This window comes from Panthera onca, chromosome D4 (genome assembly GCF_046562875.1).
Source record: "Panthera onca isolate mPanOnc1 chromosome D4, mPanOnc1 haplotype 2, whole genome shotgun sequence".
NCBI classification, from domain to species: domain Eukaryota; kingdom Metazoa; phylum Chordata; class Mammalia; order Carnivora; family Felidae; genus Panthera; species Panthera onca.
Window position 1 is genome coordinate 40,823,909 of NC_138351.1, and position 27,925 is coordinate 40,851,833.

Consider the following 27,925-nt stretch of genomic DNA (forward strand, 5'->3'; position numbering starts at 1 on the left):
AAGGAGTGAGAATGACTGCTAATGAGTATGGTATTTCTTTTAGGAGATGATAAAGTGTTCTAAAATTGATCATGATGATGAATATACTAAGGACCTCTGAATCCTAGGCTTAATTAAATGGATAGATATTATGGCATGTGAATTATATCTTATTTCTGAATGCAGAATGTCTTCCTATTATAAAAACAAAAGAAAGAAAATGTAAAGGAAAATAATGATAAATTTCACTACTTACAGTTTGTGATTTCTGTACTTAAAAACCATGAATTAAAAGGCAAATAAAATCTAGAAAAACTTGTCTGTAACGTGTGACAAAAATGTGAAATATCAAATATTTAATGATCTCTTAGAAGTTAATGTAAGTCAATGGAAGAATGGGCAAAGGACACTATCAAGCAGTTTCCAAAAGGTGAAACATATATGGTTAATTGGACATGAAACTATGGTAAATTACTCATAATTTGAGAATTTCAAAATAAGATCACAATAAGAGACTGTTATCAACTACCACATTTGCACAAGTTATTAAAACTATTCATTCTTGATTAGGAAAATAGGCATGGTCGTGCGTATCATGCAACGGCAATTTTTTCCCTCAAAGTATTATAAATGCTCACCTCTTTTTACGAAATAATCTCACTATAAAATTTTATGCAAAAAAATTCTATGAGATGTGGACTGAGATTTATGTTACAAAAATAGACATAAGATATGTTTAGGTGTAGTTTGTAAATTCAAGAAATGAAAAGCTATCTGCATATTTAAAAATGGAAGATAGTTGCATGAAAGGAGAGGACAGTAAATCCATACAATGAAAAGCTGGAGTTATCACAAACCATGTTTTTCAATCAACATTTGAAAAGTAAGAAATTTAGGGGCACCTTGGCGGCTCAGTCAGTTAAGCGTCCAACTCTTGATGATGTTACGGTTGATGAGATAGAGCCTCACATGGGGCTCTGCACTCAAAGCACAGAGCCTGCTTGGGATTCTCTCACTCCCTCTCTTTCTCCCTCTCCACTGCTCGTACTGTCTCTCCCTCCTCCTCCCTCCCTCTCTCTCTCTCTCTCTCTCTCAAAATAAACATTAACATTTTTTTTTAATTTTAATTAAAGAAAATAAAAAGTCAAGGACTTTTAAAAATAAATAAATAAAAACTAAGAAGTTTCTCATAATTGATAAGAAAAAACCTCAGATTACATAAGGCGGTAGCAGTTTTGTAAGTTCTGTATGTTGGGGGTGGGGGATGTATGTGAGAATATACTAAAGTTTAAACCAAATGTAGCCCTAACTGAATCAAGAATAAAGATGAAAATCCAGTCTCTGAGAAGGCCACCAAGCTTTTAACCAAAGGATTAATTCATGTAAACTGTTTTTATTTTTTCTTCAAAATCATTGCATAAGTGCGAACTTACACAATTTGCCTACTTATTTAACCTAAGAATATAATAAATAATAATATTTAACCTAATTAGAAAACAGACTTTCTTGAGAGCAAAATCTGAATAATTACTTCTTTTCCTTTGTCTTAAATTTGAAAAAAACTATTGTCACAACATACTGTATTATTTGATACACATGGTTATTAACTCGGTCATATCATCAACTTAAGTGCCAGGAGTTCATTCTTTGCAATTGATAGAAACTAAGAAATATATGAATTAGCTTTTCAAGTTCAAATGTGACATTGAACAACTATTGCATAATAAACTTGGAGGCAGAGCACTTATCCTGGTTGGGGAAGGGAAAAATTCAGACAGAATAACTGTTGAACCGGCCCAGAGACGAAACCAGCACAGGAAGGGAAGAGTTTGGAGTCCTGGAGGGGGCGCTCCACGGGGAGGTCAGAGGTCACCTGGTTCTGAAGGCACAGTGTTGGCTAGCCCAGCAAAGGGGGTTCAGGTTGGGGAAACGATATGTGAAGGCAGGAAGGAGAGTGAGAATAGGCAGTGATTCTAGAACCATCCTTTTCTCCAATATTCAAAAGTGTGTTTATATTCGGAAAATGGGATAAAATTGATTTTTTAGAAAGAGCAATTAAAAAATAATTCAGGCTGCTATTCCAACGTGTCATTTCCTTAAAGAACAAATTATCTCCACGGAGAATAATGAGTTATTATATGTGGTTCTATATTCGTTTCAAACATAGAAATTTTGGCAGACAAATCTCTTCAAATTTAGGTCCATGATCTCAGTAGTTTTAAAAAGGAATTTTTCATTATGACATGAAAAAGTTGGAGCTAAAATACCCCAAATCACAAGTATCATTTTTATTGATGCTCCCAAAGTGAAAGAAGACATTTTTATTTCCTTTTCAACTACCCATTCTCTCTAGCCGAGGCTTCATGCCCTACATTAATCCAGAGCCCAGAGAAAACCCTTGAGAGATAAATGAATACAGTAGTTGAAGGCCATTTCTTCACTTCTTATTCCTGTGAGTTATTATTATCTTTTCTGGGCTAAATTAGGAAATCAACAAGAACAAATGAAACGAAGTGGAACGTGATATACCATTCTTGAGAAGTTCCAAGGAAAAGCTGTGAATAAGTTCATGCCTCTGGCTGGGGTTGGCAGGCTGCTTATTTGGAGGAAACTCTTTGCTAAGCATCCCGTTGGTGAGGAAGCCATGGAGTGGTTTATGAGTGATGCTGAACAGCAAGGAGTCCTTGGGAACGTCTAGATCAGCAGCATTGATGATGGAGGTATCCAACTCTTTCCTCTGACCCTCACACACCTGAACAAAAACAAGTCAAAAGCTCAGTTGTGTAGAAATAAAATTTGTCTTTCTGCTAGGAAATTGCCCAAAAGAACTAATTTTAAGATATTCTATTGAAAAATTTCTACGAAATTTGTGTGTAATGAGTCCTAAAAAGAAATGGCTTGTGTAACATGACTTTGGAAGAAAAGAATACATTTATTAATCCCTCTCCGGTTTTCTCTGAAGACTTACTTCAAAGCATTTTATTCATTTCCATAAAGGACAGAGGATACACACACACACACACACACACACACACACACAATTTTTCCCCGCATAATTCAAAGGTCAGGGAAAAAGCAATCAAAGGAATGTTTGCTTTCTGGAATTTACAGAGTTCAGTTGTAAAAGTAACTGTAGACCCTTCACCTTCAGAACCTAATCTGTTATTTTCACCTCCTGGACCTCGTTGCTTTCATATTTCTTAAGTTTCTGCTTTAGAAACAGTACAAATATCAGCTATTCACACGGGGGTGGGGGGGCTAGGTTTCTGATTTTGGTCATTGTGGGAAGACCTTCTGTATTTCAATTGCAATCAACAACAATTGAGAAGGATGCTTCTGGAAGCATAATGGTGTTTATTTTAATTCTGGGTCCCTCCTCTCTCCCCAATCCTCATGCCTCTAATTTTCCTGAACTCCCTCCCCCACCCCCACCTCCCACTTCAGGTTTAATCATTCTTTAAGGACAAAGAGAACTGAGTGTTTTTCATTTCAGGTAGGATGCAGCCATTTAGAACTTGACATGGTACTTAGCTGTCTTGATCTTTTTCCCATCCCATAGTGAGAATAAAGAGAAAAAAGAAATATTTGTTCCCTATTTTGAAATAAAGCAAGCTATAAATATGAAGAACATATACATTTAACAGAAGTCTATCGGGAATCTGCGATGCACTGTGCTTCATGCTGTGAGGATATGAATATGCTAAAAAATTAAAGGTAGATGAGACTGTGAAGGCTGCTCCATCCATAACTATACTGCAAGGAAGAAAATATCTAGTGTTACTAAACATGGTTAAACAAGAAGTATAAAAGGGTGGAGGAGACCAGGAATGTCTTCATGGCTGGGTGGGCATGTTAGCCATGAAGGATACATATGGCTTAGGTTTGTGAAAATGTCCTTTCTCTTCAGCCTCTCTTACTGAGAGAGCCTTCCTGCCACAAGTCTCCACGGCACTTGGATGAAGAAGAATCACTTGCCATTCTGATACTTGGGCTAAAATGATGCTGATTTTTTTGTATCTGGCCTTACATTATTTTATTTTATTTTTTATTTGATTTGATTATTTTAGAGAGAGAGAGGGAGAGAGAAAGGGACAGAATCTAAAGCAGGCTCCATGCTCAGTGTGGAGCCCAACGTGGGGCTCGATCCCATGACCCTGGGATTATGCCATGAGCCCAAATCAAGAGTTGGACACTCAAGTGACTGAGCCACCCAGGCACCCCTGGTCTTACTTATTAAGGACTAAGATGGCATCATAATTTAATGTGCAATGATATAATTATGAAATTATCTTTCATGATAACTTGTGTTTTTCTCCAAGAATTTTAATAAAGCAACCTAAAATATGTTCTAATTACCCTTCTTCATAAAGCTTAAGACTGTTGGACTCACTATATGGCAACCTTTCTCATTTATAAAATGATAAATTACTTTACAACATGACTGAAAAATTCCATTGAAAACATTTGGGATTCCTTTTTGTACACTTCATTGACTGAGATTGTAAATAAAAGGTTTAGATCAATATACACAAAATGCAGAAGCTTACTTGCAGAGCAGTTTGAAATGGATTATAATATCTTAAACTAAAACCTCATTTTTTTGTGCAAGTTGCATCCTGACTTGATCAAGCTTGACTGTCTACAAGAGAAATACTTTTCCACAAGAAAGCAAAATAAATATGACTATTTTAAAAAATCACTTGGGGGTGCCTCGGTGGCTCAGTCGGTTAAGCGTCTAACTTCAGCTCTGGTCATGATCTCGCAGCCCGTGAGTTCGAGCCCTGTGTCGGGCTCTGTGCTGACAGCTCAGAGCCTGAAGCCTGCTTCGGATTCTGTGACTCCCTCTCTTTCTGCCCCTCCCCCTCTCACGCTCTGTCTCTCTCTGTCTCTCTCTCAAAAATAAATAAACATTAAAAAAAATTTAAAAAAAAAACCAAAATCACTTGAAGCTTAAAGCCAGCTTTGCCAATAACAATGGAGGTCTGTATTTGTTACTCTTCAACAGCTTCTCTAAGGAGTGCACAGGTAAGAAGCATGATTACTTTGGAGAAGAGCAAGGGACAATTTCCCAATGGCTTAATTATTTCAGAAACTCCAACCCTAGATAGATACAAAACAATAGAGTTAAGTACAGAAGGAATCATTTATACAGTTTTTCCTCTCTCTCAATTACCGAAGTACTCTCCAGAGAAACCCATGGGCCAATAGAAGAGGCAGGACAGGAGCTGGCTCCCAAATCTCATTGTGAGGTGACTCTCATATACTGTGAACAATCACTAGAAAATTCATATCCATGGGGCACCTGGGTGGCTCCACTGGTTAAGCGTCCAACTTTGGTTCAGGTCATGATCTCATGGTTTGTGATTTCGAGCCCCGCGTCGGGCTCTGTGCTTACAGCTCAGAGCCCGGAGTCTGCTACGGATTCTGTGTCTCCCTCTCTCTCTCTGCCCCTCCCCCACTTGTGCTCTGTCTCTCTCTCTCTCTCAAAAATAAATAAATGTAAAAAAAAAAAAAAAGAAAATGCATATCAAATAAAGACTTTTGTATTCAGAATTTGATAATTTTTAGTGACAAATAAGGCTAGATAATGGTTTCAAAATAGATCATATGTGCTTTGGGAAATGTCTGAAAAAAAGATGACAAACATAATAACAATAATATAAATGGCACCTGTTTACTAAGGGTCTAGTATGTGCCTGGCCACCTTGATCATCATGGCTACCCCTTAAGGATTTGATGCACATTTTGCAGATAAGGAAAGTGAAGCATAAAGAAAAAATAACTTGTCCATAACCCCACAACTAGTAAACAGCAACACCCAAGTCCGTCTTATTTCAAAGCCTGTGCTCATCCATTTAATCAAGATTTGCTATAGGTATGTCTGAATTAAACAATCATATATAAATAATAGAATTGTTTTAAAAGATTATATGCTAATATGAAAAGTTTCCCAATATACATAAGTAGGTTTTTTTAAAGTAGAGATTTGTAGGTATAATACGATCCCTGATTTATAAGTAAAACATATAGAAAAATTGCACATATATTATATATATACATACATACACACACATCACTGGCATGTGCACAAATTATTTTTGAGGGATTACTAAAAATGCAGTCAATGGGGAGTGACTTTGGGTAGGGGCTGTTGAAGAGAGAGACTGTCATATTTTATGAATTCACATTTCATATTTCATTGTGTATATTTCTCAATATTCTAACTTGTATAAGTATATATTTTAATTATCATGTTTTTAAAGACAAGAGGTGTTATCTGTGGAGTGATATCATGGCCATTTTAACTATATATCTGAATTTTTAAATAAAACTAACAAACATTTTCACATAAAAATATTTTTTAAACTACATAAAAAGCATGATTCAAATTATAGTTTTTTCATTTCATATACTTTTATAAATAGTTATATAAAAAGATGCCTTAATATATGTGAATTAAGAGTCCTTGTCATTACAGTATTAGTTAAGAGGACATGCTATGGAAATCAAACTGCCTGGGTGCAAATTTCCCATGTACCACTCCTTATGCCACTTATTTCTAAGCCCTGGGATCTTGGGCCACTAAGCTAACCTCTTTATGCCTCATTTTTTTCAGTTACTCAATAGCAATAACAATAGCATCACCCTAAAAGCCTACTGTGAGTATTCAATATGAACACATGTAAAGGACTTGAAATAGTACCTACAACCCAGTAAGAACTCCATCTAACATATATATATATATATATATATATATATATATATATATATATATATAATATTATATATTATATCATATATAATATATATGCAACTGTAATCGCATCGATGCAATTCTGTATGTTAGCAATTATTACTATCATCACCATCATTATTATTAGACCCATGTTTTTCAAGTAATTGCATTATATAATCTAGTTAGTGTTCTCCCCATTTCTAGTCAACTTAATGTATTAAGGACACCTGGACCAATGTAAATGAGCTAGGTGAAAATAAAATCAGAAAATGATTAAAAAAAAAAAGAAATGGAAAATTCTGGTATCTTTCTTACAGTAATATTCTGCACTACAAAGTCAGGAGCTTCATCATTTGTGGGGTTGATTATAACGTGAAACGGTATCTCCAAGGAACGTTGCTTCCCATCTGTGACATACACCATGAACTGGTCAGCCGTCGGTTCCACCCTCAGATGTCTGGATTGCACATAGTTAATGTGTAAAGCCTTCATGTCTTTCCACTGGAACGAAGCTAGAGCATACCAACACGGAGCAGGTAAATTAGAAAAACTTTTTTTTTTTTTCCCAAGCTACTGATCCTTAATCCTTAACACAATAGCTTATTTCAAAGAAAAGCAAGTAAGAGATCATTGCAGTTGACCCAAGAATCAGCTATCGGGGGCTGCTGTAATATCTGTCAGCCATCAACAAAAAACAGATATCCATAAATCATAAGGAAGGATTAAAATCTGCATGGAGAACAGAAAGATGATAACTGCTAACCAGGATGTGTAGGGACTTCATGACTATTCTTTATATGGTTAGAATGAACGTTAAGAGAGACCTTCCCTTGATTAAAACCACTGCTCCTATAAACAGTTCTTATTATGCTTGGATAAGAAAAAGACTATCTCGGGGTGCTGGGTGGCTCAGTTGATTAAGCCTCTGACTTTAGCTTGGGTCATGGTCTCATGGTTCATGAGCTTGAGCCCCGCTTTGGGTGAGCTTGAGCCCCGCATCAGGTAAACTCGAGCCCCGCATCGAGTGAGCTCAAGCCCCACTTCAGGATTCTCTCTCCTTTCCTGTCGCTGTTCCTCGTGGGATTCTCTCTCTCTCTAATGCTCTATGTTGAGCATTAAGTCACAGGCCAAATGCGTACCTTTAGGGCAATAAATCTTTTTCCCCCAGCTTTATTGAGATATAATTGACATACAACGCCATAAGTTTAAGTTTTCCCATGTGATGATTTGGTACACACCTACGTTGTAAAATGTTACCACAATAATGTTTGTTAACACATCATTCACTTCATGTGATTACCATTTTGTTGTTACAGTGAGAACATTATGCTTTACTCTCAAATCAACTTTCAAGCATACGATACAGTATTAACTAGAGTCACCATGCTATACCTTAGATCCCTGGAAATTATTCATTTTATAACTGAAAGTTTGCACCCTTCAACCAACATCTCTCCACTTGTCCCACCCTCCAGCCCCTAGTAACCACTATTCTACTCTGTTTCTATGAGTACAACTGTCTCAGATTCCACATATAAGTGAGATCATATGGTATTTGTCTTTCTCTAATGTATTTCACTTAACATAATGCTCTCAAAGTCCATATATATATTTTTTTTTCTTTTTTTTTTTTTTTTGCAAATGGCAGGATTTCCTTCTTGTTGTGGTTGAATAATATTCTATCATGTATTTGTATCACGTTTGCTTTATCCATTCATCCATCAACGGACATGTAGGTCGTTACCATGTGTTGGGCTATTGTCAATAATGGCACAATGAACATCAGAATATAGACATCTCTTTGATATCTTGTTTTCATTCATTTGAATATATACCTAGAAGCAGAATTGCTGGATCATATGACACTTCTATTTTTAATTTTGTGAAGAATCTCCACAGTAGCTATACCAACTTACATTCCCACCAACAATGCCCAAAGGGTTACCTTTTTTCCACATCCTTACCAGCATTTGTTATCTCTTGTCTTTTTGATAAGAGCTATTCTAACAGGGGGGAAGTAATATCTCATTGTGGTTTGGACTGGAATTTCCCTAGCGATAGGTGATGTCGAGCACTTTTCATGTACCTATTGGCCATCTGTATGTCTTCTTTGGAGAACTATCTATTCAAGTCTTCTGTCCATTTTTAAATCAGATTGTTTGGGCTTCTTTGCTGCTGAGTTAGATCAGTGAGTCCTTTACACATTTTAGATATTGATCCCTTATCAGATATATGGTTTATAAATATTTCCTTCCATCTTGCAGGTTGTCTTTCCATTTTGTTGACTGCTTCTTCTGCAGAAGCTTTTTAGTTTGATGTAGTCTTACTTTCTTGATTTTTGCATTTGTTGCCTTTGCTTGTGGTGTCAAATCCAAAAAACCACTGCCAAGATCAATGTCAAGAGTTTACCACCTATGTTTCCTTCTAGGAGCTTTATGATTCAAGGTTTTACATCCAAGTATTTAATCTATTTTGAGTTTTTTGTTTTTTGTTGTTGTTTGTTTGTTTGTTGCATGGCATAAGACAGTGGTTCATTTTTATTCTTTTCCATGAGGCTGTCCAGTTTTCCCAACACCATTTATTGTCCTTTTCTCAGTGTATATTCTTGGCTCCTTTGTCATAAATTAAATGACCACATATGCATGGACTTACTTCTTCAAAAAAATTTTTTTTATGTTTATTCATTTTTGAGAGAGAGAGAGAACACAAGCAGGGGAGGGGAAGAGAGAGAGGGAGATACAGAATCCAAAGCAGGCTCCAGGCTCTGAACTGTCAGCACAGAGCCCAACACAGGGCTCAAACCCACGAACCATGAGATCATGACTTGAGCCGAGGTTGGATGCCTAACCAACTAAGCCACCCAGGTGCCCCTGCATGGACTTACTTCTGAGCTCTTTCATTCTGTTCTACTGATCTATATGTCTATTTTTATGCCATACTGTTTTAACACCATAGCATTTCGATTATTATAGCTTTGCAATATACTTTTACATTAGAGAACATAATGCATCCAGCTTTATTCTTTCTCAAGATTGCTTTCGGAATTCAAGGTCTTTTGTGCTCCCATAGAAATTTTAGGATTGTTTGTTCTGTCTCTGTGAAAAATGCCATTTAAATTTTGATAGTGATTGCCTTCAAAGCTATAGATGGCTTTGGGTAGTACCGACATTTTAACAACATTAACACTTTTGATCTATGAATATATCTTTCCATTTGCTTATGTCTTTTTCAATTTCTTCCATCAAGACATCAATTCTATGTCTTATAGTTTTTGGTATATAAATTTTTCACTTCCTTGTTTGATTTTATTCTTAAGTATTTCATTGTTTTCAATTCTATTGTGAATGAAATTGTTTGCTTTTTCAATAGTTCATCATTAGTATATAGAAATACAACCGATTTTTTAATGTTGTTTTTGTATCCTAAAATTTGACTTATTTTGTTGACTTGTTCTAATAGTTTTTTGGTGAAATCTTTTTTTTTTTAATTTTTTCAAGTTTAATTATTCATTTTTGAAAGAGACAGACAGACAGAGAGCCCCCGTGCAAGAGTAGGGGAGACGCAGAAGGAGAGACAGAGAGAGAGAATCCCAAGCAGGCTCCACACTGTCAATGCAGAGCCCGTCAGAGGGCTTGAAATGATTAACTGTGAGATCACGACATGAGCTGAAATCCACTGAGCCACCCAGGCACCCCTTAGTAAAATCTTGAGAAATTTCTACATGTAATATCACATAATCTGCAAAAAGAGACAATTTTACTTCTTCCTTCTTACTTGGATACCTTTTATTTCCTTTTCTTGTCTCATTATCCTAGCTAGGACTTTCAGTACTATGTTGACTAAGAATGATAAGAGTGGGCATACTTGTTTTTGTCCTCATCTTGGAAGCAAAGCTTTTAACCGTTTAGAGTATGCTGCCACTTGTGAATTTGTCATATATGACCTTTATTACATCGGGGTATATACCTTCGATACCAAATTTGTCGATAGTTTTTATCATAAATATTGTTGAATTTTGTCAAATGCTTTTTCGGTATCTATAGAGATGATCATAGACTTTTAGTCTATCAATTTGGTGTATCACATTTATTGATTTACATATGCTGACCATCCTTGCATCCCAGGTAGAATTCCCACTTGATCACGGTGTACGATCCTTTTAATGTACCATTGAATTCAGTTTGTTAATATTTTCTGATGAATTTTTGCATCTACATTCTTCAGGGATTGGTCTATGGTTTTCTTACAGTATCCTTACCTGGCTTTGGTATCAGGGTAATGCTGGTCTTATAAAATGAGTTGGGGAGTTTTTCCTCATATTCAATGTTTTGCAAGAGTGCAGGAAGAAATAGTGTTAATTCTTCTTTAAAAGTTCGATAGAACCTGCAAAAACATCTGGTCCTGGTCTTTTCTTTCTCAGGAGGTTTTGGATTACTGATTAAATCTCCTTACTTATTATAGGTCTATTCAGGGTTTCTAGTTCATCATGACTGAGATCTGGTAAGTTGTATGTTTCCAGGAATTTATCCATTTCTCTCAGATTGTCTAATTTGTTGATGTATGGTTGTTCCTAGCAGCCTCTTCTGATCCTCTGTATAACTGTGGTATCAGTTGTAATATCTCTTCTTTCATTTCAAATTTTGAGTCCTCTCTTTTTCAGGGCAAGTCTAGGTAAAGATTTGCCAATTTTGTTTATCTTTTTAAAAGACCATATCCTAGTTTCTTTTTTTTTTTTTAATTTTTTTTTTCAACGTTTTTTATTTATTTTTGAGACAGAGAGAGACAGAGCATGAACGGGGGAGGGGCAGAGAGAGAGGGAGACACAGAATCGGAAGCAGGCTCCAGGCTCTGGGCCATCAGCCCAGAGCCTGACGCAGGGCTCGAACTCACGGACCGCGAGATCGTGACGTGAGCTGAAGTCGGACGCTCAACCCACTGAGCCACCCAGGCACCCCTTGCTAATTGGGCTTCTTTTGTTCTTGTTTTTCTAGTTCCATGAGTTATAAAGTTATGTTGTTTATTTGAGATAATGTTTTAATGTAGGCCCTATCACTATAAATTTTCTTCTTTGCACTGCTTTCGCTGCATCTCATATATTCTGGTATGTTGTGTTTCCATTGTTGTTTGTTTCAAGATTTTTTAAATTTCTTTTTCTTCCAGTTGTATGGAAAAATAATTGACACACATCACTGTATAAATTTAAGGTGTAGAGCACGATGGTTTGATTTACGTATATTGTGAAATGATTACCTCAATAGGTTCAGCTAACATTCATCTCTTCATATAGATACAGTTTTAACAGAAAGAAAGAAAAAGGGGCACCTGGCTGGCTCAGTTGGTACAGTATGAGACTCTTGATCTTGGGGTTGTAAGTTCGACCCCCACTTGGGGTGTAGAGATTACTTAAAAATAAAATCCTTAAAAAAAAGAGAGAAAAGAAAGGAAAAAAATATTCCTTGTGATGAGAAATCATAGGATTTTTTACTTTTACTTTTTCTGAAGGTTATTTATGTATTTATTTTGAGACAGACAGAAAGAGCACAAATGGGGGAGGGGCAGAGAGAGAGGGAGGGAGAGAGAGAAAAAAAAATCCCAAGCAGGTTCAATCAGTGCTCAGAGCCCGTCATGGGGCTTGAGCTCACAAAACTGTAAGATCACAAGCTGAGTTGCAATCAGGAGTCAGATGTGTAACTGACCGAGCCACACAGACACCCCAGGATTTTTTTAAAAATTTCATCCTTGAACCATTGGTTGTTCGGGAGTGTCTTAATTTACACTTATTTGTGAATTTTCTAGTTTTCCTCCTGTTACTGATTTAAATTTCATACCATTGTGGTCAGAAAAGATACTTGGTATGACTTCAGTCTTTCAAAGTTGTCTAAGAGTTGTTTTGTGACACATCGGGTAATAGAATATACTGTGTATGTCTATTGGGTTCATTTGCTCTAATGTACAGTTTAAGTCCACTGTGTCCTTGTTGATTTTTCATCCAGGTGATCTATCCATTGTTGAAAGTGGGGGACTTCAGTACCCAAGTATTCTTATTGTATTGTTGTCATTACTTCCTTCAGATCTGTTAGTATTTGCTCAATATATTTAGGTGCTCCAACGTTGTATGCATATAAATTTATAATTGTTCTATTCTCCTGATGAATTTACCCTATTATCATTTTACAGTGACCTTCTTTGTCTCTTGCTACAGTTTGGATTTAAAGTCTATTTTATCTGTTGTAAGTACCCCTGCTGTCTTTTGGTTTCCATTTGCATGGGATATCTTTGTTCATCCCTTCATTTTGAGCCTATATGTGTCCTTGAAGCTGAACTTAGCCTCTTGCAAGCGGCATGTATTGGGTCTTGTTTTTTTTCTATCCATTCAGTCACTCTATTAATGTTTTTGTCTTCGTTGTTATTGTCTGAAATACAAAGGCTATTTAAATATCTGAGATACGGGGCGCCTGGGTGGCTCGGTCGGTTAAGCGTCTGACTTCGGCTCATGTCATGATCTCATGGTCCGTGGGTTCGAGCCCCGCGTCGGGCTCTGTGCTGACAGCTCAGAGCCTGGAGCCTGTTTCAGATTCTGTGTCTCCCTCTCTCTGTGACCCTCCCCCGTTCATGCTCTGTCTCTCTCTGTCTCCAAAATAAATAAACGTTAAAAAAAAAATATTTAAATATCTGAGATACATTCCGTTTTCAAAATTAAAGTCCTCACCTTCAACATCTCAGGCTCACTCTCTCTCTCTGTTACACCCATGATACGTGTCCTGATCTTTTCTGCCATTGTCTTTTAAAAGTGCTAAAAGGTTAGGAGAATGAGACCTGTGAGCTCCACCAGATTTATGATATCACAGTATTCTGGGTTGCTATGAAGGTCTTTTAAAACATTCCTTCTTCGGGGCGCCTGGGTGGCTCAGTCGGTTGAGCCTCCGACTTCAGCTCAGGTCACGATCTCACGGTCTGTGAGTTCGAGCCCCGTGTCGGGCTCTGGGCTGATGGCTCGGAGCCTGGAGCCTGCTTCCGATTCTGTGTCTCCCTCTCTCTCTGCCCCTCCCCCGTTCATGCTCTGTCTCTCTCTGTCTCAAAAATAAATAAACGTTAAAAAAAAAATTTTTTTTTAAATAAAACATTCCTTCTTCAGTATTCTTATAGTTTTCCTATGTGACATTTCCACTTACTTTGAAGTAAACTCCCATACATAAGGAAATTCAAAACAGAAAATTAAGATAAAAACAATAATTTTCAAAAATATCAGCTATAATAATAATTCCTTGAACGTATACAGTGCTCTGAACAATGTTGAAGTCCTTACGCAGTCGTTAAGCATGATTTGGCGAGTCAGATACATAGACATAGGCAAGTGACTGCTAGCCACGAAGCCATGACTTACCTATGCTTATGCCCATATTGCTTTTTTCAAAACCTGCAGAAGGAAGAGTGTTTTCAAGGTAGCCGAACTGGGGAAGAGAAACCAAAACAACTTCCAAGTCATCCGCTGCAGTGTCGGGGTCAGTGGCGGACAAATGGTTAATGGTAATGGCTGCTGAGAAACCCTCATCTACAACGAACATGGTACCTGCATACAAATAATAACACAATTATGACTTAGTGTGAAATCCCCTAATCAGAATAGTGAAGACAAAAGGGAGTGATTGTAATTCCAATTCAGAGGAGCCTCCCATGTGCAAATACGCTTCCATGGGAGATGTTCATTTCCTCTGGCATAATTTCTCCTTACAGTGAAAATATTCAGGGGTAATGGGTGGAATTTAATTTGACTTATGGAATTATATTTTTTTCTTGTACAAGCAAGCCAGACAATAATGGAAAGACAGCAGAAATACTAAATGCTCTAGTACAGCCCTTTAGTCATTCTCAAGGAACTCTGATTTCCCTTGTGTGTCTATAGAAGTGACAAATGAAAATAAGAATTGCCAAACTGTTTTAATGATAAGCCACTAAATGTAGTTTATGTACTCTTCAAGATCAGTTGGTACCTCTGTTTGTCAGAGCGTTAATTGCCTGCAAGCTATTATGAATTACTCATAACGAACATTTTTTCCATGCCTTGGTGCTTAATTATTCTGCAGGGATAAAGCTTCCTTTCCAGAACATTGCTTGGGAGATAGTTTGCAAATTACAATAACATCCATACATATGCTCGTATTTTTTTTCTAAGCAACAGAACATATACATAATGTCTATGAAGCGATGACTTTCTAAAAAGCAAATAAGGTTAAATGTATATAAATGGTCTCTCTGGTATTTTCATTCTGTTCTAATAGAAATTATTATGGAGAAAATAAATTACTCTCTCTCCAGCAGACAAATGATATTTCCCCATGTGAAATAAAGCCAGAATATTTGAGGATTCCAATGTTGTCCTGATCCCATAACACACACACACACACACACACACACACACACACACACTCACAAACATACTTGCACTCTCTCTCCACACAGAATTACCTAAATTTTGAAACAAATAAATTCCTTTGCCCTACAATCTTTTATACGCTTTGAGTTTTCCACAGATTTGCATTGAGGCAATTATCATAGGCAATTCTGTAGTTTATTTTAACTATAATTCAAGTGCATAGTATTTCACTAAACCACAGTTATGACACTAGGTGAGATGTTAGAACTTTAATAGAAGAAAACATTGTCACCTATTGCAATTGAAGGTGATTGGTTGTCCACTGGGTGTACTGTGATGTTGAGGTCATACACTGGAAAGGACTCATGAACAGGAACAGATGGATGAGGCCCATTGTAGCAACAGCCATTCACATAAGGACCAGCTTCTCCATCCGAAACCACCAATGTAATGGTATCATAACAAGGCACCAGGCCAATCTCACCACCTGGAAAACACACCGTCGCTGAAACCTGACTTTGTAAAAAACACAGAATACTAAGATGAAATCGACCTACACCTCTTCCACAAGCATAGAATGGCAAAGAAAGGAGCTTATGTGGCTACAATATAAAACCCAATTTTATCACTAGGAAATTAAATAGTCGTGAAAATAATGAAAAAATGCTTGCCCATCTGTTGCCTCTAGTGAAATCTCTGCCAGCCCTCTATCACCATATGGAGGGGCAAAAAGGGGCTCACAAGGGTCTGACCGTTCATAAAGGAACATGGGAGAGGCACAAAGCTTGACTAGGGAAGGTTTCATTCTTCCTTCATAAGTGTTTAGTGATAGGACCCACCTCAGGGAGAGTAGAAGGCACCCCTGTCCTTCCAAGTACATTGTCTTCCCATTTACATTAACTACCTTAAGTGAACACACATCACCCACACCGCAGTTATGAGAAACAGAAGCTGGGAAGGCGAAATAGAAAGATAATCCACATTTTTGTCGTTTTAGTATTGTCCCCGTTATGCTAACAAAATAGCAACGTGACATGGCATAGAAGTGGCATTTATTTTTGTTTCCCTTTTACTCTTTAGGGCTTATGCTCATGGGATTTAAAATGGCCCCAACTTGGGGCACCTGGGTGTCTCAGTTGATTAAGCATCTGACTCTGGATTTTGGCTCAGGTCATGATCTCACGGTCATGGGCACTGGGCGTGGAGCCTGCTTAAGAGTCTCTCTTTCCCTCTCCTTCTGCCCCTCCCCTGCTCACGTGTGTGCATGCTCTCTCTCTCAATAAAAAATTAATAAAAATTGAAAGGTGAACAAAATGGCCCCCAACGTAAGCAGTGGGAGAAAGAAGGAAAAAAACGTCAGGATTTGATAGTTTATCAGTAAACCAGCCAATGTGCTCTTGGGTTACTAACTAACAGCACGAAGATAGAAGCACTCACTATCCAGGGGACAGAAAAGTTCTGCAGAAGTGCTTTTGGTAATTTTCATGCTTCACACTGAAAGTGCCATGAGGGATGCAAGCGTTGGAAGTTTTAATGAGACCGGCACACAAAAGATCAGGGACATCGTCTATTTTCACAAGACACATTGGTCAAATTTACACAATACTGTGCTTGGCATTATTCTACCTGATTAAAATAATGAAAGGAAAATCAAGAGATGATATTATTGAGCCACCAAATGATTAAAGGATGAGACAGCTAGGCTTAGAAGAAAAAACAGAGTTGAAGTTGAGAGAATTAGAATTAAATAATCAGCTTTAACTTTAGAAGCGGCAAAAATTAAGATGCCTCTCATATATTCATATTTATAAAAACATAAATGGGCATAAAGCTTATTTATTCTTCATTCACTTGATAAATATATATTTAGTGGCTCGTATCTGATAATTAGTAGGCTGGGTGCTCCAGCAGAGAATCAGGCAGACATTTGGAAAATGTCAGGCAGTTCAAAAGAATGTCAAATGTCAAAAGACCTTTTATGGGTCAGGCACTGACACAATCTAATGGTAGAGGAAGAAATGTAGTTGGGTTAGACTATCATTGATGTGTATATGTATTAAGAGGAACCATATGAAATCGCCACTATTAAGTCCAATTAAATGGAAAATTCACGTATCTCAGCCTGAATATGTATGGAGGGCTGAGAGACAAGAAGATGAAAGTATTGGCTGACAGTAGCATGGGGGCAAGGCACACATGGCAAGGAAAGTCAGGGAAGTTTTTCCAGATGGCTCTGCTGGCTTTATACCACGCATTAAATGATAATTACTTTACCAGGCAGATGAGGCAAAGAATTGAGATGGGGGAATGAGAACCTGCAGGAAGAGAAGTGGAAAAAATCGTTCTAGGAAGAGTAGGGAGCTTAAAAAAAAAAAAAAAAAGGAAACATGGTACCTTCCATAACTGTAATTTCGATATAGTGGAAGCTTAGGTACATTTACAGAAAAGCTGAAAAAGCAGGCTGAGAATCGAGGCACAAAAAAGGCTACAACATGGATGGACAAGTCTCTACTTTGAATGGAGTACAGTCGAAGGACAGGATGTATACTTCAAACTGTTAACTGTGGCATTATTCAAAAAAACATTTTAAGTCCGTTTATTCATTTTGAGAAAGAGAGAAATATGCACAAGTGAGGGAGGGGCAGGGAGAAGGAGACACAGAATCCCAAGAAGGCTCTCTACCACCAGCGCAGAACCCCATGCGGGGCTTGAACTCACAAACCATGACCTGAGCAGAGATCAAGAGCCAGATGCTTAACTGCACCACCCAGGCAGCCCTAAAAAAATTTTTTTAAAGACTTCATGTTTAATGTTGGGAGAATAGTAAATTAATCATGTAATTTTACATCATAAGATATTATTCAATTACTAAGACTTACATTTACAATAACTTTATAACATTTAATAAATATTTTAATAAACATGTTAGCTGATAATCTCAATGAAAAATGTAATCGATAAAACTACACACACATGATTGCAACTATGTTAAAAATTATGATTGGAAAAAAGAAAACAAAGTACTGAAATGTTAACAGTGATCATCTCTGAGAGGTAAAGAGCAGATTTTTCAAAACTTCATTATGCTTTTCCATACTTTCCAAGTTTTTTGAAATGAGCATGTAGTATTATTTTTATACTCATGGAGAGCAAATAATATTGATGACAAGATTATCTTCAGGTGGCCTTTATAATCAACATATAGAGGCAAGCACAGAACACAGAAATTTCAGGTCCTGTAGCCTTTCCCACGCAGTGCTAAATTACTACCAATTGAATAATTGGCTGAACATTACAAAGAAACATCATTCAAATAATCAACCATCTTTTGAATTGGCAGTATTTCTCCTAATTTAGTAACATAACCCCAATACAACAACAAAAAACATCTACCTTTAGTAATGTGCCTAGTGTCCTAGTAGGTCTCATGAAAAAAAATTAGTTCACGGTCCCTTATGTGGCCATCATACCAGAAGAGATTTATAAATACGTAAACTGTTGTTCAGCACTTAGAGCAAGGCACTGGCAGAGAAGACAGATTCATAGCACCCCTCATTTATGTATGCATGAGCCTGCCATAAATGTTAAAATTACGTGAAACTCAATAGACGTTGGGCTTTGGCCCCTTTTCTGCCCATCTATATGAGATCTATTGGGGAAATCAAAATGAAACTGTGGACTCTTGAGAGACATCGAACATGTGAACTATGTTCCCCAGGACAAGGATATGGCCAGTGAAACCCTTCCCAAGACTAAACACACTTAAGAAGATAAGGAGAGGAGTGCCCAGGTAGCTCAGTCTGTTAAGCCCCTGACTCTGGTTCAGGTCATGATCTCATGGTTTGTGGGTTTGAGCCCTGGGTCGGGCTCCGTGCTGACAGCTCAGAGCCTGGAGCTTGCTTTGGATTCTGTGTCTCCCTCTCTCTCTGCCTTTCCCCTGCTTGTACTCTGTCTCTCTCTCTCTCTTGCTCTCTCAAAGGTAAATGAACATTAAAAAAAGAAGAAGATAAGGAGATACCATTTTTTAAAAAGATGTCTGGGGGCTCCTGGATGGCGAAGCATCTGATTTTGGCTCATGTCATGATTTCATGGTTCAGGAGTTCGAGCCCCTCATCAGACTCTGTGCTGGCAACTCAGAGCCTGGAGCCTGCTTCGGATTCTGTCTCCCTCTCTCTCTGCCTCTGCCCTGCTCACGCCCTCTCTCTCTCTCCCCAGAATAAATAAAACATTAAAATTTTTTTTTAAATATTATTTCACAATATTCCCCCACTTCCAAATTAATCCTTACCTATCTTAATCCCCCCACCCCAAGTTCCCACTCCCACGCGTTGCTTGTATTCCCCATGTTCTTTCAAATAAGAGAATGATCTGAATCCTGATACCTCTTATTCCCTCCACCACTCACCTGGCCTTATCTACCCATCATGCTTCCCCATGGAATCCACAGATGAGAGGGGCGTATGGATGAGTACACATGAAATTGTAGCAGAGTGCGATAAAAGGTAACCAGAGGAAATATGCAGTATTATTACTGAGGAGGTGCCCTCAACCCAGAGATCAGAAGACATGCTAGGGGCAACGACTAATGAGGTACCGATATGTGACACTATCATCTTTGCACGTGAGTGGGTCTGTCTATCTATTTAAATCAAAAGTCCTTCACAGCTGACTCTGGATTTTACTCCTTTGTAGCCCAAAATGCCTAGCACCATGCCTTGCAGATAGCAGCCACTGAATTCCTAGTTTCTCCATTTGAACATTGTACATGAGGAACAAATGCTACCTGGGTAACAATATAATGTGATGCCGGAAATGAAAGCACGAGGCTAATAAACAAGCGTTTATCGCATCGCTAATTTGGGTCCATCAGTCTGTAGTGCTGTGGGTGTCACACAAAGCGTAAGAAATCACCTTGGCTTTTCAGGAACTCAAAAGGCAGACAAGTTACTTCTTAGGAGCTAGCTGGTGATCGAGTAAACTTTTAAAATTAATAATATAATTTTCTTAGGGAGCTTCCTTCAGGCATTTCTGTTATGATTTATGGGTCCCAAAGATGTGATGGTCAAATAAAATCTTCTACAGATGGACCAAAGAGGGAATGCGGACAACCCCAGGGTGAATTGAAGGTCTGTTGGAAGCATCAAGAACAAAGCAGCAATAATACAGGCTCCTCCTCCACTCTTTGAAATTGATCGTATAACTGAGATCAGAAATCCTTCTAAATATGGTGACTCTACTTTAAAAAAAAATGGGATACGAGCTGCTCTTACTGCTGCTTCTTTTTAAATTTCTTTTTTAACGTTTATTCATTTTTGAGAGACAGAGCATGAGCAGGGAAAGGGCAGAGAGAGGGAGACCCAGAATCCAAAGCAGGCTCCAGGCTCCAGCTGTCAGCACAGAGTCCAACACGGGGCTAGAACTCACGAACTGTGAGATCACGACCTGACCCGAAGTCGGACGCTCAACCGACTGAGCCACCCAGGCGCACCTGCTTCTGCTGCTGCTTCTTTTTTAATGAGAGCAAGCACGGAGACTATAAGGCTATCAGAGCCCCTGGCAAGGAGTGGCATTAAGACTCCGTTCAGTTGTTGCATCCCCCCAGTCACACTGGTCACCGTGCGGTCACTCACCCGTGTGTTTGTATGTCACAGCCCCCGAGATGACATCTCCCTGAGAGAACTGATCCACTGCGACTCCAGCTTTCCTCACCAGCCCGTGCTGAGGTGCTCGGGCGATCACAAACATCAGTCTCGAGTCATCACCGTCCACATCAGTAGCAGAAATGTGTTCAGAGGTGATGACCACCTCTTCGCCCTCTGAGCAATGCATCATGGGGATGAGGTCAGCCTTGAGGAGTGGTGGCTCATCATTTACAGGGAATACCTAGGGGGAAACAACGCACGTTTTCAAGAAAAAGGCGGCAATGACAAATTGCCCAGCCGGCAAACCATAGCTCACAGTCGGAATGACAGGCATTTTCGATCTTTCAGACACACGAAACAATAGCCATGGAATTTGGCCAAGCAGCCTGTGTCTTTTCCCCATATGAACCATCTTGCAAGAAATGGCCAACATGGGAGACATTTTAGGTAGGAATGGAAGAGTATGGTTATGGTTTGGGACTCAAAGCTCTCATTTGTCTCCAGACAGACAAAATATAAATGTAATACACAGCAGTCTTCACTAAAGTCCCTATCCTCTTTTGTTAAATTCACACATATTCTAGAGGAAATTTGGTCCTCGTGGTCTGATGCATTTACACTTACCACATCAAAGTTATTTATATTTCAAATTATGTGGCGATTACAAAGCTTTCCTCCACCAACAACTCCCTGCCACCCAGGAAGTTTCCCTAAACTTACAATAAGCAGCAGCTGCATTTCGAACATTTTGAGTTAACTCTGAAACTCCATAACCATTAAATCAATCCCAGGATTCAACTAGACAAAACGTTTTTCTCTCATCATCGTGAACAACAACCTCCAAGTCGAAAGGAAAGAAGAACAATGTGGGATCACTCTGGCTCTCTGAATCTAACAGGATGATGCAGACACTCGAGAAGGCAAGCCTTTTAAATCAGAACGAAGGACACCCTGCCTCAAAGTTCACAGTCACAACTTGGTGTGTGCAGTGCACATTTAGTTATCAAGTCCAGCCTGTCGATACTTGTCAAAGCCACATTTCCTCCTCCCCTTCTTTCCACCAGGGTGATCTTTTTTAAACGTGGCTTTCATCACTCTGGTTTCTCTTCGGATTGTAAATCTCTCTCCTTTTAAAATGTGGCTTTCAGGGCTCCCGGGTGGCCCAGTCCGTTAAGCGTCCAACTCTTGGTTTTGGCTCAGATCATGATCTCATGGTTTGTGGGTTCGAGCCCTGCTCGGGCTCTGTGCTGACAGTGCAGAGCCTGCCTCGGATTCTCTCTCTCTCCCTCTCTCTTCTCTCCCGCTCGTGCTCTCTCTTTCTCTCAAAATAAATAAACAATAAATAAATAAATTAAAATGTAGTTTTCATCAGGTCCCCTTATAGGGACCTTCAATGGCTTCCTAGCACTGCTCCTAGGATGCCTTAGGCCTCGTTTCATGCACGAGGGTGCCTTTGCTCCCATCGCTGGTCTTTGCATCATCTCTGCATGCTCTCTCTGCCCCGTGACTTGGTAGGCTCTGCCCCAGTGCTTTGCTTGGCTACCCTATCCTTCAGGGTGCATGTGGCTTCTTCAGGGAAAACTTCTTGAACAACCCAGATTCACTGAGAGACTTCCACCATTTACTCTCTTTCAGCATCCCATTTATTTGTAGAATACATCCAGTTTTTAACTAATTAATTATTTCAGTGATAATCGTTAATGTCTGCCTTCATCTCCTGCCTATAAGCTCTAACAGTCCAGAGGCATTCTTTGCCATGTTCATCATCATACCCCAAGCATCTAGCATAGGAACTGGCATGTAGAAGGTACTTGGGGTTTTTTTAATGTTTATTTATTTTTGAGAGAGAGAGAGACAGAGCGTGAGTGGGAGAGGGGCAAAGAGAGAGGGAGACACAGAATCCAAAGCAGGCTCCAGGCTCCGAGCTGTCAGCCCAGAGCCGGATGCAGGGCTCAAACTCATGAGCCGTGAGATCATGACCTGAGCCGAAGCTTATCAGGAAACAACATCTTTGTTCAAGTTCTCTGAGTGGATTCATTAAAGACCTTTTTTATTATTGTTCTTGACTCGATCTGATGAATGTCACCAACATATCCATGATGACCACCTGACAAAATACAAAATAGTCCTGGCTTTCAAATGGATAATAAAGCCCAAAGGCAACAGAATTTAAAACATTCTTCCTGGACAGAAAATAATCACCCATAATTGTCCAAAAATGACCTGTACTTCTGATTGGCTTCCACAAGCCATGGGCTTTTGTCCAAAACGTAGCAATAAAACAGACTATTTACACAGTCACATGAATGATTTGGGGCAAGTCATGGAAACTTCTTGAACCTAAGTTTCCTTGCCTATAAAATGGAGATAATTCCCTCTCTGTCTACTTCTTTAAAATACTGGAGAGGCGCCCGGGTGGCTCAGTCGATTAAGCGTCCGACTTCAGCTCAGGTCACGATCTCGCGGTCTGTGAGTTCGAGCCCCGCGTCGGGCTCTGGGCTGATGGCTCAGAGCCTGGAGCCTGCTTCCGATTCTGGGTCTCCCTCTCTCTCTGCCCCTCCCCCGTTCATGCTCTGTCTCTCTCTGTCTCAAAAATAAATAAAACCTTAAAAAAAATTAAAATACTGGATGGATGTAATCATTCTTAATTACTAACTGTAAAAATAGCTGACAAACACATTGTTACCACTAATAATAATTTCATATCACAAAGATCTGACAAAATTCAAACAGAAATAGAATTTGTAGATAAAAGTAATGAAGAACGTAATTCTTTCTCTAGACCTTCCTTTGTCACTAACTATAAATTCCTATAAATCGTATGGGTTTTGCTGTGGACTTAAGTGGTCCATCAACAGAGAAATTCAGGGGTTCCCATTAACCTTTATGCACAGATTTTTCATAATTTGTCAAAAGGGGAAAAATAGTTATTTCAAACAGATCTGAGAAAGGAGTATATAGTACAGGAATTCACAAAGAGGCACCACACACATGAAGACATGATTTCTTCCATTCGAGAAGGAAAAGGCCAGTGACACTAGCCTAACCTGGATAGGTGCTATATAAATATTTCTGAGTGTTAAAGCTCAAAAATGTTAGAATCAATTTATACACAGAATGAATTGGTTTTTAAATTAAGTATCTGGATTTGAGGTCAGAACGGTTCAATCTTTAAACGGATTGGAAAGAGAAAGCAGTATGCCCATCTCACCAATATAACTTTGCTGTCTCTTGCCTATTACCTTCAGACATTAGCTGGTATCCCCTTGCTTTGGAGTCCACATGTTTCAAGTTCTATCAGGAACTCTTCAGAGGCTTCCAAACTGGATGTTTTATTCCCATATGAACCAGGGAGGAAACTTTCTACCCACCTCAACACGTAGAACAAAGTCTGCTGAATTCGTGCCATCTGTGACCTCCAAGAATATATCATCCTGAAGTATCTCAGATCCATCATGTCGATACCTGTGGGGATGATATTTGCCACTAGCCCCTCAAGGCCACCGTGACAGTAGGAGACGCCTGACACAAGAGCTCGTCCATGGCTTTTGCCACACAGTCAATAAATAACAAAAAACAAAGCATAATCATGAACTCACATACTCAACTACTCAAGGGTCCCTGAATGCAAAAGTTGCATATATGTGGTATATGCATTCATCATTTGCCCCCAAATCAAAACGCAGCCCTCCAAGTTGCCACCATGGCAATGGGAACCATCTGGTGTAGTTCTGCTTACTTACCTGAAACAAGCTGGAGCCATGGCCGTTACTGAGACAGCAGTAGACAGGTAAAAGCGGGACACTGTGTGAATTTTGATGATCCCTTTCCTCCCCTATTCTTTCTGCCTGTGCTTTTGATCTGTTCAGCTCTTCTCTAAAACTCTGATCTATGAATTACTTATTGCCTCTCTCCTGCCATTTACCCTTTTCTACTTAATAGCTCTCTTCCATTTAACCCATAAAGATTTTCGAATCTCTCTAGACTTAAAAATATTTTTAGGGGTCTAGACGTGGCCCTACTTTTCTTTAATTCTCAGTCAAGTTTTGTAACAGAATCGTCTAATTCAAGACTTTCCATTTACTCTGCAGCCATTGTAGTGACCCTTACCACAAGTATCTATTACTTACTTATTACTTACCACAAATTCTAAACAGCTATCGAATTGAGCCAAATTTTTAGCTTTCCAATGATTTGTTCAAGATAGGAAACAAGTCTTAGGAAATGAAATTAAAAGTTGCATAAAAATAGTAAATCGAACATATATAACATTTACATATGAAAAAAAATCCCAGGACTAAAAGATATTTAACTCAGGACTAGTCTCACCCATACACTGGCGAGGGGCTCAGATTGGGGATTCTATTCTAATGGTGAAGAAGGTCCACCTCCCCCCCTCGGTATCCCTTCCACACCCTGTCTCCTACGCTCCCTGATAATTTCAACAAAAATAGATATGTGAAAACGTACTAATCTTATCTTATCATGCTGAAACCCAGGGCCAGGTAGATCTAGGAGCGCACATCCAAAGGCATGGTGGTGGAGTCAAACAAAACTTCTTTCAAAATCAGACTCCTCCATATACTAGCTGAGTGACCTCAACCTCTTTCTGCCTTAGTTTCTTCAACTATAATATGAGAATACAGCCATCTACCTTATCAGGCTTTATTGCTGTGAAGATTAAATAGGAAAAAAACATAATTGCCAAGTCTATAGAAGAGCCCTTGAATTACATGTGCTGCAAATATTAGTACTTTTTTTCCTATCCATCACGCATTCCCTAGTAAGAATTACCTAAACAGAGGTCTTGTTCTAACATTTAGCTAAGAACTGAGATGTCTAAAAAAGGGAAATTTCAATGAGGATAAGAGTGAGTAGTGGAAAGAGGTCGGGATATTGGAGGCTGTGAATACACAATTTAACTAAACTAAACTTCAGATAAAAGTTGATCTTCCTTTGCACAAATCCTAGTTCCTAGCAACTTCCAAGTGTGAAATTATGCATTTGATGCCTAATACCCTCTAAAAGGTCAAAATTCCCATTTACAACTTGAACTTATAAGTGATAAGTCAACTCGTATGTCAGTCTACCTGACCCTTGCTTTTCAGTGTCTTGCATTATTTTACAAAGAAGGCATTTTTACCAAACTTTGTAGGAAAGTTTCTTACAAAACTACATTAGGTAGAAAAAATGAAAGACCTCAAGGGGCAAGGAACTGCTGTAGGACTGTAAGGAATGAACCACTCTAATTTATCCAAAGGACACAAAAATGCTGGTTCAAAGGGGCACATGCACCCCAATGTTTACAGCAGCGCTATCGACAATAGCCAAAGTATGGAAAGAGCCCAAATATCCACTGACGGTTGAATGGATAAAGACAATGGAATATTACTTGGCAATCAAAAAGAATGAAATCTTGCCAATTGCAACTACGTGGATGGAACTAGAGTGTATCATGCTAAGTGAAATAAGTCAGTCAGAGAAAGACAAATATCACATGACTTCACTAACATGTGGAATTTAAGCAACAAAACAGACAAACATAGGGGAAGGGAAGCAAAAATCAGATAAGAACAGAGAGAGAGACAAACCGTAAGAGACTCTTAAATACAGAGAACAAACTGAGGGTTGTTGGCAGGGTGTTGGGTGGGGGGATGGGCTACATGGGTGATGAACATTAAGGAGGGCACCTGTTGGGATGAACACTGGGTGTTATATATAAGTGATGAATCACTAAATTCTACTCCTGAAACCATTATTACATTGTATGTTAACTAACTTGGATTTAAACAAAAAATGAATAAATTCAAAACAAGAAAGAAAGAAAGAAAGAAAGAAAGAAAGAAAGAAAGAAAGAAAGAAAGACACGAGCTGCTCTATCCCTAACTGTCAGAGACCCAAGGACCACTCCATGCCCTGCCTCCCTGGTGTATCCCACATATTTGACTGCAATGAAATAAAAATTTACACTAAAGATACTGATCAACAGAATTCTATCCCAGAGTTTCCAGTCTTATGAAACTGACACTCCTTAAAGCCAAGTTCAACTATGTAGTTTGGCCATATAGATTATTTCAGTCTATACTCATCCAGTTTGGCTATCACCTCTTGTGGTATGTACAGTTGCAGCAAATTTAATATTCATGGTAACTAATTTCTGTGTCTCAAATATCCATAAAGTCATTCCCACCGGTACAGCAAGCCAGATGGAAAGAAAATGTCTGGAGGGAAATTAAAATTTGTCATTTCTCGTTTTCAACTGACCCTTGAAAGTATTCACTGGCATGCTGGTACCCCACCCCCCACAAAAAATTAGAAAACTTCTTCCTCTTACTCTGCCTCACAACGGATCCAGATGAAGGCCAAAGCATGTAAAGAAAAAAAAATCCAGGAAATGTTCTAACCTAACTTTTAAGGCATGGAGTTCTCCCCAAGAAAATGTGCCTCCTGGGTTTAGAGGAAATCCATCCAACTCCACCCTTCCATGCTGAGGCAGTCTCTGTAGGGAGAGGTAGATGTTGTCCAGTTGGGTATCCACATCAGAAACCAGAATGTTCTCTGTGCTGATGACGCAGTGACCTCCCTCCGCCATTCTCAGGGGGTTGGTAAATACCTAAAACGAAGGAAGAAAACATTCGAAGCCTTGTTCCATGAGATAGCCCTGAAGACAGAGCTCATTAAATAAATAGAAAACGTCCAGTACCACCTTCACAGGTCAATTAATTTTTTCAAGAATGTGGTAGGGCCAGGGGCAGGGGCAGGGGTGCCTGGGTGGCTCAGTCCATTGAGAATCCGACTTCAGCTCAGGTCTTGATCTCGCGATCTCTGGGTTCCAGCCCCTGTCAGGCTCTGTGCTGACAGCTGGAGCTTGCTTAAGATTCTGTGTCCCCCCACCCCCGCCCCTCCCCAACTAACGCTCTGTCTCTGTTTTTCAAAAAATGAATAAACATTAAAAAAATTTTAAAAAAAGAATGTGGTAAAGGGGACAAGGTCATAGCTAAACATACTGGATGAAAACTATTTTTTACCAATTTTTTCCAATTCTAAGCACTGATATAGACAAAGAAGCAAGGCAGACTCATAAACCTGAAACTGTCTACATTTCATTTACCTCGGTCCCTAAAGAGTGGAAGCAGCAATCAAATTGGTTACTGTTGGTGGTACTAAATGGAGAAAATAATAATATACATCACC

General features: G+C 38.8%; 1 protein-coding gene across 12 annotated transcripts in view; it reads right to left on the reverse strand.

Annotated features, from left to right (window-relative positions):
* FREM1 (FRAS1 related extracellular matrix 1) overlaps window positions 1–27,925 on the reverse strand; it is a 165,811-nt gene that overhangs the window by 68,837 nt on the left and 69,049 nt on the right. For all 12 annotated transcript variants that reach the window (XR_013551763.2, XM_078436796.2, XM_078436794.2 and 9 more), the window contains 7 exons: window positions 27,136–27,344; window positions 24,103–24,196; window positions 20,720–20,972; window positions 15,382–15,576; window positions 14,100–14,285; window positions 7,031–7,227; window positions 2,509–2,731 (listed from right to left, as the gene is read on the reverse strand). Coding sequence is in view for 11 of the 12 variants with exons in the window: in XM_078436796.2 (XP_078292922.2) it covers window positions 2,509–2,731; window positions 7,031–7,227; window positions 14,100–14,285; window positions 15,382–15,576; window positions 20,720–20,972; window positions 24,103–24,196; window positions 27,136–27,344 (1,357 nt within the window). In the remaining variant the exon portion in view is untranslated. The remainder of the gene's footprint in view (window positions 1–2,508; window positions 2,732–7,030; window positions 7,228–14,099; window positions 14,286–15,381; window positions 15,577–20,719; window positions 20,973–24,102; window positions 24,197–27,135; window positions 27,345–27,925) is intronic.